The sequence below is a fragment of the Protomyctophum parallelum genome (genome assembly GCF_964188405.1).
Source record: "Protomyctophum parallelum genome assembly, chromosome: 15".
Lineage (NCBI taxonomy): Eukaryota > Metazoa > Chordata > Actinopteri > Myctophiformes > Myctophidae > Protomyctophum > Protomyctophum parallelum.
In genome coordinates this window covers 34,086,011-34,104,958 of record NC_139710.1, presented here as the reverse complement: position 1 = coordinate 34,104,958, position 18,948 = coordinate 34,086,011, and the positions used below count along the sequence as shown (strand labels likewise).

The 18,948-nt window shown below is 41.1% G+C and overlaps 1 protein-coding gene across 1 annotated transcript; it reads right to left on the bottom strand.

The window, feature by feature from the left end:
- Window positions 1–4,387: 4,387 nt before the first annotated feature.
- nipsnap1 (nipsnap homolog 1 (C. elegans)) lies at window positions 4,388–18,720 on the bottom strand (the record flags this gene model as incomplete). Its single annotated transcript, XM_083783446.1, has 10 exons — window positions 4,388–4,452; window positions 5,019–5,102; window positions 7,039–7,133; window positions 8,563–8,594; window positions 10,988–11,128; window positions 11,297–11,367; window positions 12,218–12,312; window positions 12,911–12,956; window positions 15,594–15,721; window positions 18,701–18,720. 10 exons carry the CDS (start codon window positions 18,718–18,720, stop codon window positions 4,388–4,390), a joined length of 777 nt encoding a protein of 258 aa, XP_083639572.1.
- Between the last annotated feature and the right edge of the window lie 228 nt (window positions 18,721–18,948).

The following is an 18,948-nucleotide window of genomic DNA, read 5'->3' as shown; positions in this document are numbered from 1 at the left end:
CAAAGACAAGCACAGCAAAGTACCATTCAGAACATGGAATAAACCTCCAAGAAATCTGTTTCAATTGGGGTCCTTTGTGCTCAATTAATGGGTACATAAAACGGGTTGCTGATACAAATCAAGAAAAGAAAGAAAGTAGGCCTATTCTTGCGGCAGCAAGACAGTATATAGGGGGGGGGAACAACACATTAACACAAAAGAAAACAGCTCAATGAACAGAAAACAGAAATGGCTCAAAATAAACAACAAACAAAAAACAGCAGTGGCGATTACTAGGGAAATGGAGACAGACAACCATTTAGTAGTAATATAACAAAACAGCATCCAGTCAGAACACCAAATTGTTTACATTATGTACCTTCAAGTGTCTACACGACATTTCTTTGATGACCCTGCAGACGCCACAACGTTCGCACGGGACCTGGAGATGTCAACCGGACCACCACCACAGATTGAGCCTCCGGGATCAAGAAGCCTTCGAGCCAGCCACTCGCTGTCGCTGGTTGCTGAGGGTCCAGCGCCACTGGGTGGAAGTGTACCGGTCTACCGGACATGTACAGGATGATTCTTCTCTTCTTTGACTTTTTTTTTGTGTTTGGCCACGGCAGCTTCTGTTGATCTGGACTGAAATACACAGCCCTTTCTTTCTTTTCTTTTGTTTTTGCTTTTGCTTCACTCGGCGACCACTTGGACAACTCTGGTAGGCTCTACGGGCTACAGGTTACCCGTTACCAGATGGATCACTGTCTGTAGACAGCATGTTTGTAGGAATACCGGAAGACTCGACCCGGGGCGATTTCTCTCTTTTCTTTTCTCCGGAAAGTGAAGGAGACTCGCCAAAAGGGGAAGGAATCTCGCCCCGAAAGTGAAGACGACTCGATTCCGAGCGATTCGATGCCGATGGAGAAATCCCACATAGTTAAATTACCTCATAGTCATGCTGCATGCACTGTTGGTCGATGAAGGATTATAATCCAAGGTTTGTCAATCATATTATGGTTTATGGTTGAAAGTAAACCATAATAAGTAAACTTTAAGAAGAGATCTGCAGTCATTGTGCTGCAGACAGTGCAGAGTGCATGAGAGCAGCTCTGCTTGCTAATTGAGTTGACATTTGCGCAACTTCACTGCATGGCATTACAGTAATTAGTTATTTGCCGGCACCTGCTCCAATATAGGCCTAAATCAAACTTTATTTATATAGCACATTTAAAACAATAGAAGCTGACCAAAGTTCAGGCTCCACAAGGTTCTCAGCGCAATGGCGCATCGATAAAAGTTGGGATTTCACTAGTGGCATTATTCAGGCAATACTCAACAGATTGTTATAATTCCATGTGATCTATAATCTGTGAAGTTTATATTTTCATTTGGGTCTAAGTAATGTTTTTATATGACTTATCAAACATGGTAGCCTATATTTAATGTCCACTGAGCTGTGGTGCGCTTGCCTACACTCTCTCAATGAAGTGAAGAAAACTCGCCAGAATGTGAAGAAGAGTCGCCCCGGGTAAAAGTGGCGAGTGTTCTTGTTACCGTTTGTAGCGTAGATCCGTTAAAGGGCCACTTCACCCCTTTTGCAACCAGATAAATAGGCTCATTGGGCTCCATGATGTCATGGTTGGACATTACACACTGGGCTCACTTACTTCCTGCCTGGACTCAAGGAAGCTCTTAGAAGGAAGTGAAGTGGTCACGTGACTGGGCTGCGCCATGACACTTTCATGGACACTTTCATGGGAGCCAAATAAACTCACACAGGAAGTGCAATGAATACATGGCAGTGAATGGAGCCGGCTGGACCAGCTCATAACAAACATTATTCATGAACAATTGAGACCTTTTGTAAAGTAATCACTTCTGGAAAATAACAGAAGACATATCACAGGTTGTTTTCTAATCACTTACTTTTCGATGTGCACAGAGTGCACAGTATATAATTTTATCTGAGGATCTAAACAGCAGCAGGTATCGTTTCTGGCTCCGAAGTATCGCAATATTTGGCTGCCAGACAGGAAACGGTGGGAAGTCTCGCGATACTTGGTGCGTTCAGAAATGTACTTTGTACTTTATGGTATCTCTATTTTTATAGAGATACCATACCTCTATAAAAAATTACACATTGTACACATCGAATAACAATCGAATAACACAGCAGACAATAATGTGTTACATGTCTTCTGTTATTTTCCAGAAGTGATTACTTTACAAAAGGTCTCAATTGTTCATAAATAATGTTTGTTCATGAGCTGGTCACTGAGCTCTCATTGACTCCAATGCATTCTGCCAAACTTCCGGGTAGTTTGGCTCCCATGAAAGTGTCCATGAAAGTGTCATGGCGCAGCCCAGTCACGTGACCACTTCACTTCCTTCTAAGAGCTTCCTTGCCTGGACTACATGTTGTCTCAGTAAGACAGCCCTCTCCCTATCCACAAGGAGGAGCAGTGGAGTGGACCAAAGCATTATGGGAATTGTAGTCCAGGAAGGAAGTGAGCCCAGTGTCCATGACATCATGGAGCCCATGGACACCTTGAAATACTGAAATATCTAAAAACTCCATATTACTCCATATGCAAAAACCTCCAGGAAAGTGTATCTTGTCTCCCAAACATCATTAAAATAATATCTCGTTGCAAAAGGGGTGAAGTGGCCCTTTAAGTGGTTCCCAAACTTTTTCATGTCAAGGACGAGCCATTTTTAAACTAATTTAACCCGCGGACCCCCATTTGAAAGGTTATGCCATGTTTGTGCCCCTTTTATGCCCATATATGGTAGGCATGCCCAAATATGGAGTGTATGCAGAGTTCTTTGTCAGGCATGCCCAAATATGTCCAAATGCAGATGTCAGAACAGGCCAGCTCCATATATGGCATGGTATATACATGGTGCATTTATAGAAAAGATATTGTAGGTTGTTATTAGAGAAAGTAAAAGGTGAGTGTATACATTTTTTGCTGCTTCTGCTTTCTTTCGTTTTAGGGATTTTAGCTGTTTTTATAGGGGGGGGGGGGGGGGGGGCATTCGAGCATGGGGCTAAATATGTATTTCTTTACACATTTTTATAGCGATTTTTTTCTTTCTTTACTATAGTAAAGAAATTACATCTGGCCACAAAAGATCATGGGATCTACTGAATGTGTCAAACTGACATAATTGAGCCTATATGACACACAGTGTGGCTTCCCCCCAGTAGGCTACCTTCACATTCAGTAGATCCTGTGATCTGTTGTGGCCAGATGTAATTTCTTGGGGTCTTGTAGGACTAATATTAAATCGCTATAATTTGTTTTTTTAAATACATATTTAGCCCCATGCTCGAATGCCCCCGCCCCCCTGTCAAAAACAACTAAAATCCCTAAAACGAAAGAAAGCAGCAAATGAAAAGAAATGAACACTCATCTTTTACGTTCTCTAATAACCTAAAACATGAACCTTCGTTGAAAAAAACTAAAGTTGTCCTTTAACTACATTAAAACATTTCGCGGGGGTGCTGAAATGTTGACAAGATGCTGAAACAAGTCATGAGTGAATCATTTGTTATTTTGTTTGTTGTGAACTGAAATCGTACCACTGTGTTTATTAGCAAACTGTAAATAAAGTACCCAACGAAAACAAAAACAACATATTTTTTCTCGCGTCGTCAAGGGTGCCTACAGGCCCGGAAGAGAATAACGATCTCCATTCATTTTTCCCATAGACGTTTCAAAAAGTATTTATTTCAAGACCTTTTAAGCCTCGGACAAAGCCTACTCTTGTTGTGACAAATCATGACAATAAACACATCGTTTTGGGCCGATCAAATAATTAGAAAAATAATTAAGCTGAACGGAAAGAGATTTGATTGATGGAATTCCAACCAACCATGTGTGACATCACAGTTTAGATGTGTTACAGTTGAAGACAGACAGTGGCAGGAACATCGCATAAATACATTATAATTTGAGGGAGATTACTTAAAAATAGGTAAATAACCACATAATGATACATTATAAATGATAAATGATTACTGTATATGTCTCAGAACTGTTTTGATCAGCCAGTGTAGCCTATATCACATTATCACAGTTTTAAATGTTAGGTCAGGGTCAGGCTGGGGTTCAACTATCAGCAACAAACATAAATGCTTCGATCCTTAACCACTGCAGTGTCCCTTATTCTCAAGTGAACATGTGAAAATACCGTAGCTGATTTTACAAGGTCACGTTGTGATCATCTATTTTCAGTGAAGATGTTTGGTGGAGAGGGAAAAGGGAGCGGACCAGGTAGCCCACAACAGTATAGGCCCATAACAGTATAGCGTAAATGGTAAATGGTAAATGGTGCATTTATATAGCGCCTTTATCCAAAGCGCTTTACATAGCGTATTAGCGCTGGACTCCATATCTCTTCAATGCAACGGTGAGCTCTTGGTGGGTATCATTATCCTGGACTCCATGCTTGTAATCAAAGGCACTGAGGAGAGAGACAGTTAGAAACATGCTGTGTTTAGCATTCAGAATCAACACAGGCATTATAGAATTTCTTTGGGAGCATTTTGACATATTACTTTTAGTTACAATCACCATGCAGAGCCATCTAATAGAAGAGTTACCATATAATATTGAGGGAGCTTAAGCTTAAAGGGCCCCGGCCCGGATTGCAAAAGCCGGAGGGCCTTGTCTTGAGGATCTAGTTTATTGTACATCAAAATAGAAGATCTACAACATCACAACGCGGCACAATGTTTTGACTGAATCTTTGCGTATTTTCACCATATTGGCAATTATGACATGCCCAGAGGATTTGAAACTGTCCAAACCTGACAGTGGTGCGTACTGGATGATAAAGGTTGCAATGAAACCAATTCAATTGAGTGTATCCAAGGTTTATGTACAGTACTAGAAGCTCGATCGTGCACCTGTGGCGTGTTCACGTCGAACGCCACACATCTATAGGCTGAGGGCTGACTCACTTTATAACTTAACTTCCACTTGGGAGGCTCTGTGGTGTGGTTCCCGTGGTGGTTAGAATAACAGTACCTGTATTATACACGTTGGAAGCCCATCCTTCCTTTAGCCACGCCAACTTCCTGGTGTCCTCTCTGGACTGGAGGCTTTCGTAAGCTTTATAGAAAAACAACACAAATTTTATGCAAAACCTCTCTGTGTTTCTCTCTCTCTCTCTTTCTCTCTCACACACACACACACACACACACACACACACCCACCCACCCACACACCCACGCACGCACGCACACACACACACGCACGCACGCACGCACGCACACACACACACGGGTCAGTGACGTGACACCCCAAAAAAGTGTTTTTTTAAAACCTTTAAATAACAGGAATAAAAATGATTTACTTTTGTTCTACTCACTCTCATCTTTATGGAAACATATTTTGTTTTTAGATATTTTATTGGAATCAGAATTTATTCAGCATTTTGTTGTACTTTTGCCTAAAATCGTCATATGGTGTGACATGACAATAATTGTTTATAAAATGAAAATGGAGTACAACTTTCTTAAGTTGCTCACTTTATCAAAGTCCTTTATCATAACTAACCTGTGATCCACTATAGTTTTGTGAAAATGTATTAAATCTGTATATTATTTTCGTAATCAACACTCAATGTGAGGCCCATGTTATCGGTCTTTCAATATATTTTGCATTTATTGTGACAAAACTTTCTCTAAAATTACACAAATATCTGTGACTCTTCCTTAGACTATTTGCTATGTAATCCATAAACATTAATGGTTTCATCATTAATAAAGGTATGATTTTTTCACTATTTGGAACGTCACACCAAATTATTTAGTGTCACACCGTATGATCATATCTTCATTTTTCAAAGCAAACTGTGTTTTAACCTACTTATTAGTGAGTACTGAACTTTACAGATTGATTAAACAATTACTCAGGAAAAACAGCAACAGGAAAATTGCTTTAACATTGAATAACATGGCAATGACTGAATAAAACGAAATTAAACACAATTTATTGTGGATAGTTGCAGATTTTAGGTGAAAATGTTTAAAACAAATGTTTAAATGGACAAAAGAAACATGGGACTTTGTTATTTATTGCTATATCTGTAGGAAATTACAGTTTGTATCGGTGTGACAAAAAAGTCATATGGCGTGACAGGAAAACAGCCACACCATTATGATAAAGTGTCACACCATATTATGTTTTCTGCACTTAACATAACCTTGAGGCTACTAGCTACACATTAGCATGCTAACAACATGCTAGCTATAACAAAGCAACATAGATTTACATGTAATTATGACCAAAAAATCTAATACCTTAAGCTTTTTTAATGAAACACCCACAGACACTTGGAAGAGTCGCATTTGTCAGCGTTCCAACAAGATCGTATTTTATGAAAATGTTAAAATGATAATTCACCACAGACACCTGTCATGCTATTGTAATGCAAGTGCTGAACAGCCTTACTGAGGAAGTACCTCTCTATCCCAATGGGTGTGTAAACAATTGCCTGTTGAAATTTCCCAAAATGGTGTCACACAATATGATTTTGGTTTGGGGGACAAAATATTTTTGATCAGAAATTACTGAAAACATTATGCTTGGATTTTGAAAAGATTAGGCTCACAAATAGACATCTATATTATATTTATGGATTTTTTAAAAGAATTTTAGCATTTTTTTCCTTAGTTTTATTTAAGTTCCTACTTTGAGAAACAAGGCCAGGACAGTCGCACCATATGAGTTTTGCTGTGTTTGGTTGACAATTCTGAAGAAATGAGGAATGAAATGTTTTAATCTTGAGTATGTTCACATGGACCATAATGTCCTGCACAATATTCAGAAGGTTTTTGACAAATATATTTCTTATTTATACATGAGTGACACTAAGGACAGCCAGGGACACCATGTCACGTCACCCACGTACACACACACACACACACACACACACACACACACACACACACACACACACACACACACACACACACACACACACACACACACACACACACACACACACACACACACACACACACACACACACACACACACTCACCCCACAGGTGATGCACAACATACAGGTCACCTATCTGAGAAAAGAACCCGCCCACTGCTTCGTGATTCTCTTGTCTGTGTTTGATGGCTCTCGCCCTGTTATTAGAAAAAACAACAACAAAAGGTGATTTTTAGGCATTATATTATGAACATTATTGCTATTAGTGGCATATACTGTAGGTACATTTGCACTAATGTACCTACATTATATGCCACCTTAACCACATTCAAAATGTTATACCTATTATAAGCAAAACATAGATTGGTTGTGTTGAAGCCTGAAGGTATGATGAAGTAAGGTGGACGTTTGCATATAAATGGAGCTTTAAAAGAATAAAATATGCCAGCAGCTCCCCCTGCTGGCTATTGAACACCTTGCATGTAGCAATGTGAGTTATGTTGGTCTCAACCATAGGGTCTCAACTGTATAGTGTTATGTAACTTATATGTGTTTAATATAAAGGGCTTTGAAAAACTATGATTTTGAGTTTGTTTTACCGTACAGGTAAAAAAAACTGTAGAATGGTAAAACAGGCTAGTAAGTAATGCAGCTGCAGCGATTAAATAAAGTGAAAAATAGTATTTTGGCGGGCCTTGATGCCATCGTAATGGCTCATTTTACACTTGCTGAAAATAGCCGATCTACAAGCTCACAATGTGTTGCAGCTTTTACAAGTGTAAAATTACTTGTACTGGATCTGTTGTCCACTAGTCCCTTTATAACTTTTTAGTCTAGTTTTTATTTGTTGACAAAATCGACAAATCTATATTTAGTCATATTTAGTCATATTTAATTTAGTTTCCATTTAGTTTTCAGTGAAAAAAGGTAGTCGACACTGCCACACACTATCATTATGACAGGCTTTTTGGTTCATAACAACACGTTACATGTATGTGGAAGCATGTTCCCTAGTGTAGTCCAACAACACGTTACATGTATGTGGAAGCATGTTCCCTAGTGTAGTCCAACAACACGTTACATGTATGTGGAAGCATGTTCCCTAGTGTAGTCCAACAACACGTTACATGTATGTTGAAGCATGTTCCCTAGTGTAGTCCAACAACACGTTATATGTATGTGGAAGCATGTTCCCTAGTGTAGTCCAACAACACATTACATGTATGTCGAAGCATGTTCCTTAGTGTAGTCCAACAACACGTTAAGTGTATGTGGAAGCATGTTCCCTAGTGTAGTCCAACAACACGTTACATGTATGTCGAAGCATGTTCCTTAGTGTAGTCCAACAACACGTTACATGTATGTGGAAGCATGTTCCCTAGTGCAGTCCAACAACACGTTACATTGATTTGATTTGATGAATTGAACAATGTGGACCCTGTTGTAAACAAGTGTAATGCTTAATTGGGTCGTCCACTCACAGTTGACAGTCTTTGTATTGAGTTTGTGCTTAAAATGTACTGTAAATTCTACAAACTGTTAATAAATATTTCAATCAATCAATCAATACATGTATGTGGAAGCATGTTCCCTAGTGCAGTCCAACAAAGTGTCTCTGATGCATACCAGTGATTGCCCCATTCAATCATGGTTCCTGGCTGCAACAGAGAAAAGGGGAAGGTTGAAAAAACATTGAACACAAAATAATGTGAATTGCATCACTTCAGGTATAAGCAGACACAGGTTTGGATGGCATGGATGAATCTGCAAAGCACGGAGTGTGTACTGTAGGCTATACCACACAGCACACATACAATAGAGCCACTATGATTTGAACCGTGGCAGTAAAACCAGTTTAGGAGTACTAAATATACATTCCATGTTTACCATACAAGAAAACTGGAAACACGGTAAAGGGGACACAACTATGTTATGGGAAACATCATCAGACAGTGGATTTTACCATAGTAAACCAACCGTGAAACAATTAGGTTTAGGTTCATTTATTTAGCATGTAGTACAAAAAATAGACAATAACATATCAAAGAACAAAAATACAATGCAAGGAAGGGAAGAAGCCAGCTGGCTTATTTGGAATCCTTTCCTGTAGGAAGAGGTCATTGGTTTAAAAGATTAAAAGTTCATAAAGAACAGTACATAAGTCTACAAGTTGGCAAAGGGGGGCCAATTAAAGCTGTGCAATCCAAAAACAAATTGGTCGGGATTCACGATTAATCGGTAGCATAATCGGCCATAAAAATGCCATATCGGTATCGGAATGGTCTCAAAATATTAATATAATATATAATATAATTTTCAACAGCAAAAAATAAATACAATTTAAAAATAAATCTACATTTAATTTGTGTACTCATTCCATTCATTAGTCATTCAGTTGTGAAAACAGACACTTGGAAAAGTATTATGGTATGTATTGATTGATTGAATACTATACTATAAATGGCTTTGGGCCAATAAGCCCCTATAGGCTTGTTTCCATTGTGGTCCTCTGTATAATATCGTAATCGGTCAGAATCGATATCGGCAGATAATATGACCCTGCAAATAATCGGAGATCGGATATCGGTCATAATTTCATAATCGTGCATCCCTAATTTTTGGTGTTTTTTTTTCTTTCTAAAATTCTTAATAAAACTTGCACATCTGCAGTTGTTTCTCCCTGTTCTTCCATTGAGAAATATAGATCCTGTGGTCGGGTAGTAGGCTATAGGACACCATGCAGGTTGACAAGTGGTATGCGGAGGCATTTATAAGCTCAATGCAGACGACCTTTCAGTATTACAGTAGCTCTAGATATTTCTGCTCTCTTGTGGGAGACGGGGTACGACATACATATTGTACTTGTTTTCCCCTCGTTTGGCCAAAACACATTTATATTTATTTAAAGAGGAGAGTTAAAGATAAGTAGCCTTGCCTACATTTGGAGTCATATACGTCATTAGGTCATAGATACGGAGATGACTTGTGAAATCATAGTTGTCGCAAGTAGACCACATGTAGTCGGAGATCCACACAAGGCTACACTGTTCCCATTCAATTTCTTTATAATGTTGGGACTATAACTGAAAGTGTGGACTCTAGCACATACAGTACAGTAGGCCTACACAGTAAAATCCCCAGTGTTAATTTGACTCTAAGAAAGGCTCCATACTTAGTTCCATTTGTATACTCTCCAAGTACAGTATGCTAGCTCTCACAATGTACACCCCATATGCCTATTGTCTAGTCTCCAAACAGTGCGATTATGTTTACACTCCCCGAACAAACATCACCCCTGCCCATTTTGACAGGCAGGAATGGCTTAGAGTTGACGACAGAGTACAGCATCTTGCAATGGGTCTGGTCCACAAGATTCACTACACCACCACCAGGATACCCATAATGTACCTGTCTAAATACTTCCTTAATGTCAACAAAGTCCACACCCGCAACACCAGAGGGAGTTCAAACAAACCATGTGCAACCCAGATTCAGCACAAACAAGGGACTCAATTAATTTCGCTCCTATATGCCACCAAAATGTGGAATGCCCTAACAACAGCCATTAAGACATGTGAATCCCTTGACTCCTTCAAATGACTCTATTCGAAACTGGCCCAGTGGCCACGTAAAGTCTGAACACCCCCCCCCCACCCTCTTTTTCCCTTTTTACTTCCTTTATATAGGATGTTTCTTTTTACATCTAAATGTTCTAATGAATTGAAAATGGTGGTGATAAAGTGTAATGCTTTATCATGGTGTCATCCACAACAGTTTTATATTGAGTTGTGCTTTTGTTTGAAATGTTGGGAGCAAATAACTGGATGTGCGCCAGCCACCTGCTTTTTAAACTTTGTTTGAAATGTATCCATGTTCTGCATATACTGTGGAATAAAATTGTCAATCAACCAATCAATCAATCAATCAATCAATCAATCAATCAATCAATCAATCAATCAATCAATCAATCAATCAATCAATCAATCAATCAATCAATCAACCAACCACGTTAAGGTATAGTGCATGTCTTTTGTCCAGAGGTTATAAATACCTTGAGTTTGTATGAGCGCATCTCATAGATGTTGGGCCCCGGTCTGGGCAGGGGTTCATTCCAGAAGCTGAACTCTAGAAGCAGCTGGTTCTGTCTGGAAATCAACATCTTAGCCCTCTCTTTACGGAACTCCAAATACTCCTTCAGGGAGGAATAGAGAAATGTTTTAGAGCAAAAAATAGTCCATAATTCAGTATAAAAACAATACATAATGACCCCTAAAGATGGCCATTATAGTTTATTGTTTATATTGCATATATGCTTTTAATTTGTGTTGATTTTGGAATAGACACACTTTATAGTTTATACCTTGTTATTGTTCAGTTTGTTCAGGCACTCAGTCAAGGCTGGGTAGCCTCCTCTGTAGCGCCAAAGGTGCACTTGCAAAAAGCAAACAGCAGATGTCACTGATGCACTTTGTAATGAAATGATAGCCACCCACACACAGCCAAAAACAATGACCAGTGTTGCTCTTGGGAGTTATTTTTAAAGGTCACTTTGTACACTGGAGGAAATCCATGGAAATCGAGGAGGTTTAGGAGGTTTGATCAAGGTTCAGGTTAGTTTTCAGATTACCACAAAGCATGCAGTAATAATGTGGGTCAACAAAGCGTGTGTGTGCGTGTGTGTGTGTGTGTGTGTGTGTGTGTGTGTGTGTGTGTGTGTGTGTGTGTGTGTGTGTGTGTGTGTGTGTGTGTGTGTGTGTGTGTGTGTGTGTGTGTGTGTGTGTGTGTGTGTGTGTGTGACTGTGTGTGTGTGTGAGGCTGTGTGTGTGTGTGTGTGTGTCTCTTACAATGTAAACGTTTGATTGATTGATTGATTGATTGAAATGCAGTTTGCAGAATTACAGTAGCCTACATTTCAAGCACAAACTCAATACAAAGACTGTTAACTGTAAGTGGACGACCCAATTAAGCATTACACTTGTTTACAAGAGGGTCCACCATGTTCAATTCATCAAAACGTATGTTTTCTCATGCCAATAAAGCTCATTTGAATTGAAATTGAATTGATATACAAAATGTAATGATGTGTTTAGGGTTTGAAAGGTATATACAAGAACATTTGCTATTTAGGATTCAGTCCAACATTTGGTCCACATCTAGAAATGTTGATTCAGGCAACACATTTGGGGTCCTGTTTCAATGTTTTTGACCACTTGCAGAAACATATGTTTTATATGGCAGGTTGTGGTAACCAGGCTGCCTTGCAAAAGTTGCATGTCCTTACCAGCTTGGTCTTGCTCTCCATACCAGGTATTCCAGCTTCCTACGACCTCACACGGGTAGTCCTGGTCAATATGAAGCTTGTTTTGCACCTCTGCCCTGAGTTAACAGAAGAGTGGGTGAAAAGAAAACAACAGCGGAGCTACACTGTAGAAAGCGTACTTCATACAGTAGGCCTACCTTCATATCATATGATGGTTTCACGTAGAAAATACATCTACGAGGTGCTATTTCATCATCTAAAATGACATTCCCAAAAGGGACGCATTGACAGCTATATAGGCCAAAGGACAGATTTGCAGGCTTGAAAACCATGTATTTTTAGGCAAACAATGCTGTCATATACTATGGGTGGCTTTATATTGTGTGTTAATTTAATAATTAACCCTAAGGATTTAGCATGAAGCTCTGCTGTATGCAGACTTCTTTAAACTGTATTGTATACGTGTCTCTAAATTGTTATGATGAATTGAAAATGGTGGACCCTCTTGTAAACAAGTGTATAATGCTTTATGTTATGGTGTCGTCCACTCACTGACTATAGTTAACAGTAATAATTGAGTTGCATTGTGCTTGAAATGTACTGTAATTCTGCACAATGTAACTGTTAGTAAATACTTAAATCAATCGATATCCACTTTGGCTGAAAGCTACAGCAAAGGATGGAGAAGGACAAGTCTCTAGAAAGTATACTTACTCTAGACTGTTATATGCTTCCAAACACTCTGGTTTGACATTGTGAACTGCAAGACAATGAGGAAAAAATACAAAAAGAAATATATATAAATCCACAATTCTCCAAAGCAATTTCACGCAGGTATACTTTTTGCCTCTATATGCAAAAACAATATATATATATATACTGTATTTTCAATATGCCACTGTGTGTGCCCCATATGACGTTATGTGTATTCTGTAAACCAATGGTTCCCAAACGTCGTCATGTCAAGGACCCTCAAATTGACACTAGTTAGCCCGCGGACCCCCATTTGAAGAGATAATACAATTAATGAATTAATTGATCAAATTAATTAATTAACCACATTTTTCAACGCGCTCATGGGACCGGACCTTAGTCTTTTTCAAAATTCACACCCGTGTGAACTGAGTGGTGCAACTCCCCTCTCTCCCCCCCCCCCCCCCCCCCCTCTCTCTCTCTCTCATTAGCAGGCAACAGTGCAGCACTGTCTCTCTCTGTTTCTGGCACGACTACTGGTACTCATAGTCATACTGGTGCTCATTAACGTCACATAGGTGGTGAACCAACACATATAGTGAACACGGACATTGCTGTTCCTTGGAGTGGTTGCACCGTTGCACCCAAGGGGCCAGTGAGGCGCTACAACGTTGAAGCACGGGGCCCCAGTGGTAAGAGGAAGGACTGCAGGCGGACCCGTGGATTAATGACGAGGAAACCCTGTGCCGCAGCTGGGCTTTAACATTGAGCGCTCGGTTGCACTTCTTTGGGCGGAAGTAGACGGTCCTTCCAGGTGCTTCAAAACGCCACTGAGCAACTTCCACTGACTTGAATAGCGGGGGGGGGGGGGGGGGGGGGGGGGGGGGGAGCTTCGTGCCAGATCAGTCTCTGTCCTTTTAATACTCTATGGTTGCACCACTCAAAAATATTAGTGGACCTTCAGCATTTCTAGTTGAGGACCGCTGTATCCCAGGGCTGAGCTCTTGTGCTACATTTAGTTTTCTCCGATGTCCCTGCGGGCTTTATATTATGTTATCATAATAGCACATTGCATTATGATAATAACACATTTCATTATGATAAGAATACAATACATTATGATTAATGACTTCACTGTTTACAGTGAATGTCACACAGTTAGGCTGGGATAAAGCTTTTCAGTTGAATCCTCTGTCGAACATATACAGTAAAATCCTGTCAATTTAACCATACCATTCTTACGGGTCCATTTGGTTACATTCAAAGTTCATTATTCTCACAGTTACAAATTGATATATTTATACAGGATTTTACTGTGTATCGCAAAACAAGAAAGGCAAATTGCTCTGTTCAAGGCTGTCCCCTCATAGTCCAATAATTAATCAGTCCAAAACCTATATAGTGATGTTTTTGCCATATTCTTCATGCTGAATACATTATTTGTAAACTATATAACACTTTCATTTTACCAGTGTATTAGGACAACCAGAATTAGAATGCCTGCTTAGTTCTCAACTTTACCAATCTGAAAAGACTGGTCTCTGCAAACAATATTCTATAGATCCATCCATCCATCCATCTTTAACCGCTTATCCGTAGTCGGGTCGAGGCGTCCCGAGGCGTTCTAAGGCCAGTGTGGAGATGTAATCTCTCCATCTGGTCCTTGGTCTGACCCGGGGTCTCCTCCCAGTGGGACGTGATCCTTGGTCTGCCCCTGGGGGTCTCCTCCCAGTGGGACGTGATCCTTGGTCTGCCCCGGGGGTCTCCTCCCAGTGGGACGTGATCCTTGGTCTGCCCCGGGGGTCTCCTCCCAGTGGGACGTGATCCTTGGGTCTGCCCCGGGGTCTCCTCCCAGTGGGACGTGATCCTTGGTCTGCCCCGGGGTCTCCTCCCAGTGGGACGTGATCGTTGGTCTGCCCCGGGGGTCTCCTCCCATGCAGTGGGACGTGATCCTTGGTCTGCCCCAGGGGTCTCCTCCCAGTGGGACGTGATCCTTGGTCTGCCCCGGGGGTCTCCTCCCATGCAGTGGGACGTGATCCTTGGTCTGCCCCGGGGGTCTCCTCCCATAGCGTGCATCGAGGACCTCCCTAGGGAGACTGATGTGAGTTCTAAATAATCCACTACAGGAGACACCCGAGAGGCATCCTAACCAGATGCCCGAACCACCTAAGCTGGCTCGATCCTTTCCAAGCGAAGAAGCAGCGACTCTTCTACTCCACAGTCTCTCTCGCGTGACTGAACCTTTCATCTTAAATAATCAAATCAATTCGTTAAATAGAGTTAAATAAACACTGAGGATATTTCAGTGTAATGTACGGGTCCCAGAGATTAAATTAAAAAGAAAAACAAATGGGGGTCAGTGGCCTAATATAATGCAAATCAAATTGCGGGTCCTTGAAGTGAAAAGGGCTGAGAATCAGTGCTATGGAACACTTCCAAACTCACCTCAAAACCCACCTGTTTAGGCCGGCATATGGCTGACCTCTGTGTCTTCTGCTGCAAGCTGTGCCCTGGTTTTGTTTTGCTTTTAACTGTGTTTTTTGTATCAACTGTTTTTAACCTGTATGGCGACCTTGAGTGCCCTGAAAGGCGCCTTATAAATAAAATGTATTATTATTATTATTACTTGCTGTGCGTGCGTACGTGTGTGCGTGTGTGCGTGCGTGTGTGCGTGTGTGTGTGTGTAGTGTGTGTGCGTGCCTACATTGTATTTTGTACAGGTTGCTGGTCTCCCTCTTGGACAGCAGGTTGGAGTGGGCATCTGTCCTGGCATCCACTTTGTGAACAAACAGCGAGCGGAACCAGCCCCTGTCACTGCCCTCTGAAAGCCTCCTACAGTCACAAACATGACACAAACAAGTCGCACTCCAGCAGGCTTAAGGCAACCATGCATAGACAATTCATGGGTTGCAACCTGGCGTGCCTGCCCTATTTGGGGAATATTTAAAATAGAAAAAGTTCATAAAATAGCGAACAGAGCCCATAGATCGTAAATTTTCACTGAATGTATACGCTCCAAAATAATTGGTTCATGTGGTTAAACGTTGCTGTAAACCAGGGGTTCTCAACCCGTGGGTCGTTTTTCTTTTTTTTGCAACTGAATGGCTGGGAAATGGAAATGAACCCATTCTGACCTGAGATCAGATTCATACGAGGTTTCCACTGGACACACACTGGTCTGATTAACCCATTCTTTTTTTTTTTTTAAGATATTTTTTTGCGGCTTACGCCTTTTATTGATTTTTGAAGGGACAGACAGTAGGCTGACAGGAAACGGGAGAGAGATGGGGGGATGACATGCAGTAAAGGCCGTGTCGGGTCCGGGAGTCGAACCCGCGGCACACTGCGACTGGATCACCAGTCCGGTGCCCAGACAGTTACGCTACGGCCTGGGCCTGATTAACCCATTCTGACCTGAGATCAGATTCTAAAAATGTCAGTCGTTCTTCGATTTTTCAAAAACAGCAGACCTACAAGCTCGGTGGCGCGCTATGAGCTTGTAGATCTGCTATTTTTCAATAGCTAAAGCATAACATGATGCTAACACCAAAATGGGTTCCCGTTCAGAATGGGTTAAGAGTCTTACATAGTACATAAACTTTCCTTAATGATTAGATCTGGTTTCAGATATTATTTTATGATATATCTTCTCTATTATTAAGGTTATTTTTGCAGTCAGTTTGGGGTCCCCCAGCCAATAACGTTGAAAACCCCTGTTGTAAACTAAAAGTATGTATGAATAAGGTGCAAATTACACTGCTCCATCTATTCATGTTTTATCAATGGATGCCTCCTGCTGGCTTCCAAAACATGAGTCAGTCTCCTCCCGAAATGCAGCACTGTTGTATTACGGTCTACAGAGTATTATTCTTAACTGATCGTCTGCAAAGATATGTGGAATGATAAGCAGAGATATTTCTCAGCATCTTTCTCACAACCAAGATTACTGTGCCATGATATGGAGTATACGTGTGATCAATTGATTATTTTATCATCTTGTTATTGATCACACAGATTTACGTTGGAAATAAACGTCCTGTGGCAAAATTACATTAGTGTAATCAAGATGTGCACATAATAACAATGATTACATTTACCCTTTTGTTCTCACTCCTTTGGGGCATTTTTGTCACTGCACATTTTTCCACACAGACTAATATTGTTGGTGTCAGGCAGAAACCTTGTGTCTCCTTTACTTTTTGTCTCCACCAGCCGAAGGCATGGGGGAGAGTATGTTTTGCACTCCGTCCGTCCGTGTGTCCGTCCGTCCGTGTGTCCGTGTGTCCGTCCGTCCGTCTGTGAGCAGCTAATCTCGGCCACCGTTAACCCGGTCGATGCCACATTTTGCACACACACTCCCTGGATGCCAACCATGAACCTCTGCCCCAAACTTTCCAGAACGGCCTGTTATAGCGCCACCAGGAGGCCGCTTTGTGCAAAACAACTTTTTGCACAGTACACCTACAGATTGTGTCCAAACATCACGCAAATTGGTACACAGTCTCTCTAGAGCCATTCAACCAAACCGGTCTTTCAGATTTCTCAGACTCCATCCTGATTGGTTAAGACTGGCTTCCAAAATTCACAGGAGTGCTCAGTTTCAAACAAAATGCTGCAAATCATGAACACATCGCGTGATTTCCGTGAAATTGTGCACCCACATTCCCACTAGGCCGAGGACGAAATGCCACATGAACAATTTCAACTCAGCCTCAAGGTGGCGCTATAACTGGCCCAAAAGTGTTTTTACCTCTAACTGCACGGATCTGTGGATAACTTTGTATGCCAACTCCCTAGAGGCCAAGGAAAAACCTTTGCCTGGAATTTTTCACATCTGCTCTTTATAGCGCCACCAGGAGGCCGACATATGTAAAACACATTTTCTATTATTACTCCTTCACATTTTATCCAAATTTCACGCAAATCGGTACACATGATCTCCATAGTCATGTGATCAAGACAGGTTTGTTTGATTTCTCATATTCCATCCTGATTGGCCACGATTGCCTCCTACAGTTTTCAGGAGTAGCCCGCTTTGTACAAATCGCCACAACTCCTCAACGCAGCGTCCGATTGTGATGAAACTGTGCATGCATATTCCCACTAGGCTGAGGAAGAATCCTGGTGGAGACCTGTGCCGATTGGCACTTTATCTAGTTTTTTATATTAACGTTAAATTATCATTAAAATCTTTGTGTTTTGCCCAATCCGACTACTACGACCTCAGATCTGATGAGAGGACCCACCGAATTTAAGCATAATTTGCGGAGGAAAGGAAACTTAACACGTTTTGGCCCACTTGCAATAACCTCACAGGCCAGGACGGTTGGGAATAGGACTATAGGAGCAGTCATTGCAGCTTTAGGACAAAGTTCAGCTGTCCGGCAAATGATTATAGTGTAGCCTATACGACACTACACAATAATTACAAAAAACTCAGTATAGGCCTACTATTAACTCCTCTGAGTGTGTACAAATATAACCAAAGAGTTAAATCAGCACTCAAGGTTTTGGAGCTGGCCAACCTATTTGTAGGTTATTACAGTAGGCCTACTGCTTGTTAAGATATTAGTCACACTGTCAGTTCTACGGTATAGGCCTGGTTCAACAGCTGTTGAAAACACGCACGTGTGTTGTGCACTATATAGTGTGCATTGTGTGGGCACTAGTGACTGAGCACTAGTGTGTGCATGCACTATAGAACTCAGTCGGCCAGCTGTAAATGACATGCATAGGAATGTTATATTTCCCCCAGCTGTGTATGGCGAATATAAGTTGCACGCATGAATGACGGTTGGTGTAGAACCTTACCTTGTTGTTGTGGCCTTCATCAGATCCAGGGAACCTCTTATAACCCCAGTGTTTTTTACCCACGCACAACTCGCTGCCATCGTTCTCCTGTACAGTATATTTATGATGCAGGAAAACTGACTCTGACTGCTGAGTCGAGGTGAGCCCAGGGTTAATGTTTAACCCTAACCAACCCCCACAGATCTCTAGAACACGTGGGAATAGGTAAATACATAAAAGCTGATTAGCAGCAGGGACCATATGCAGGT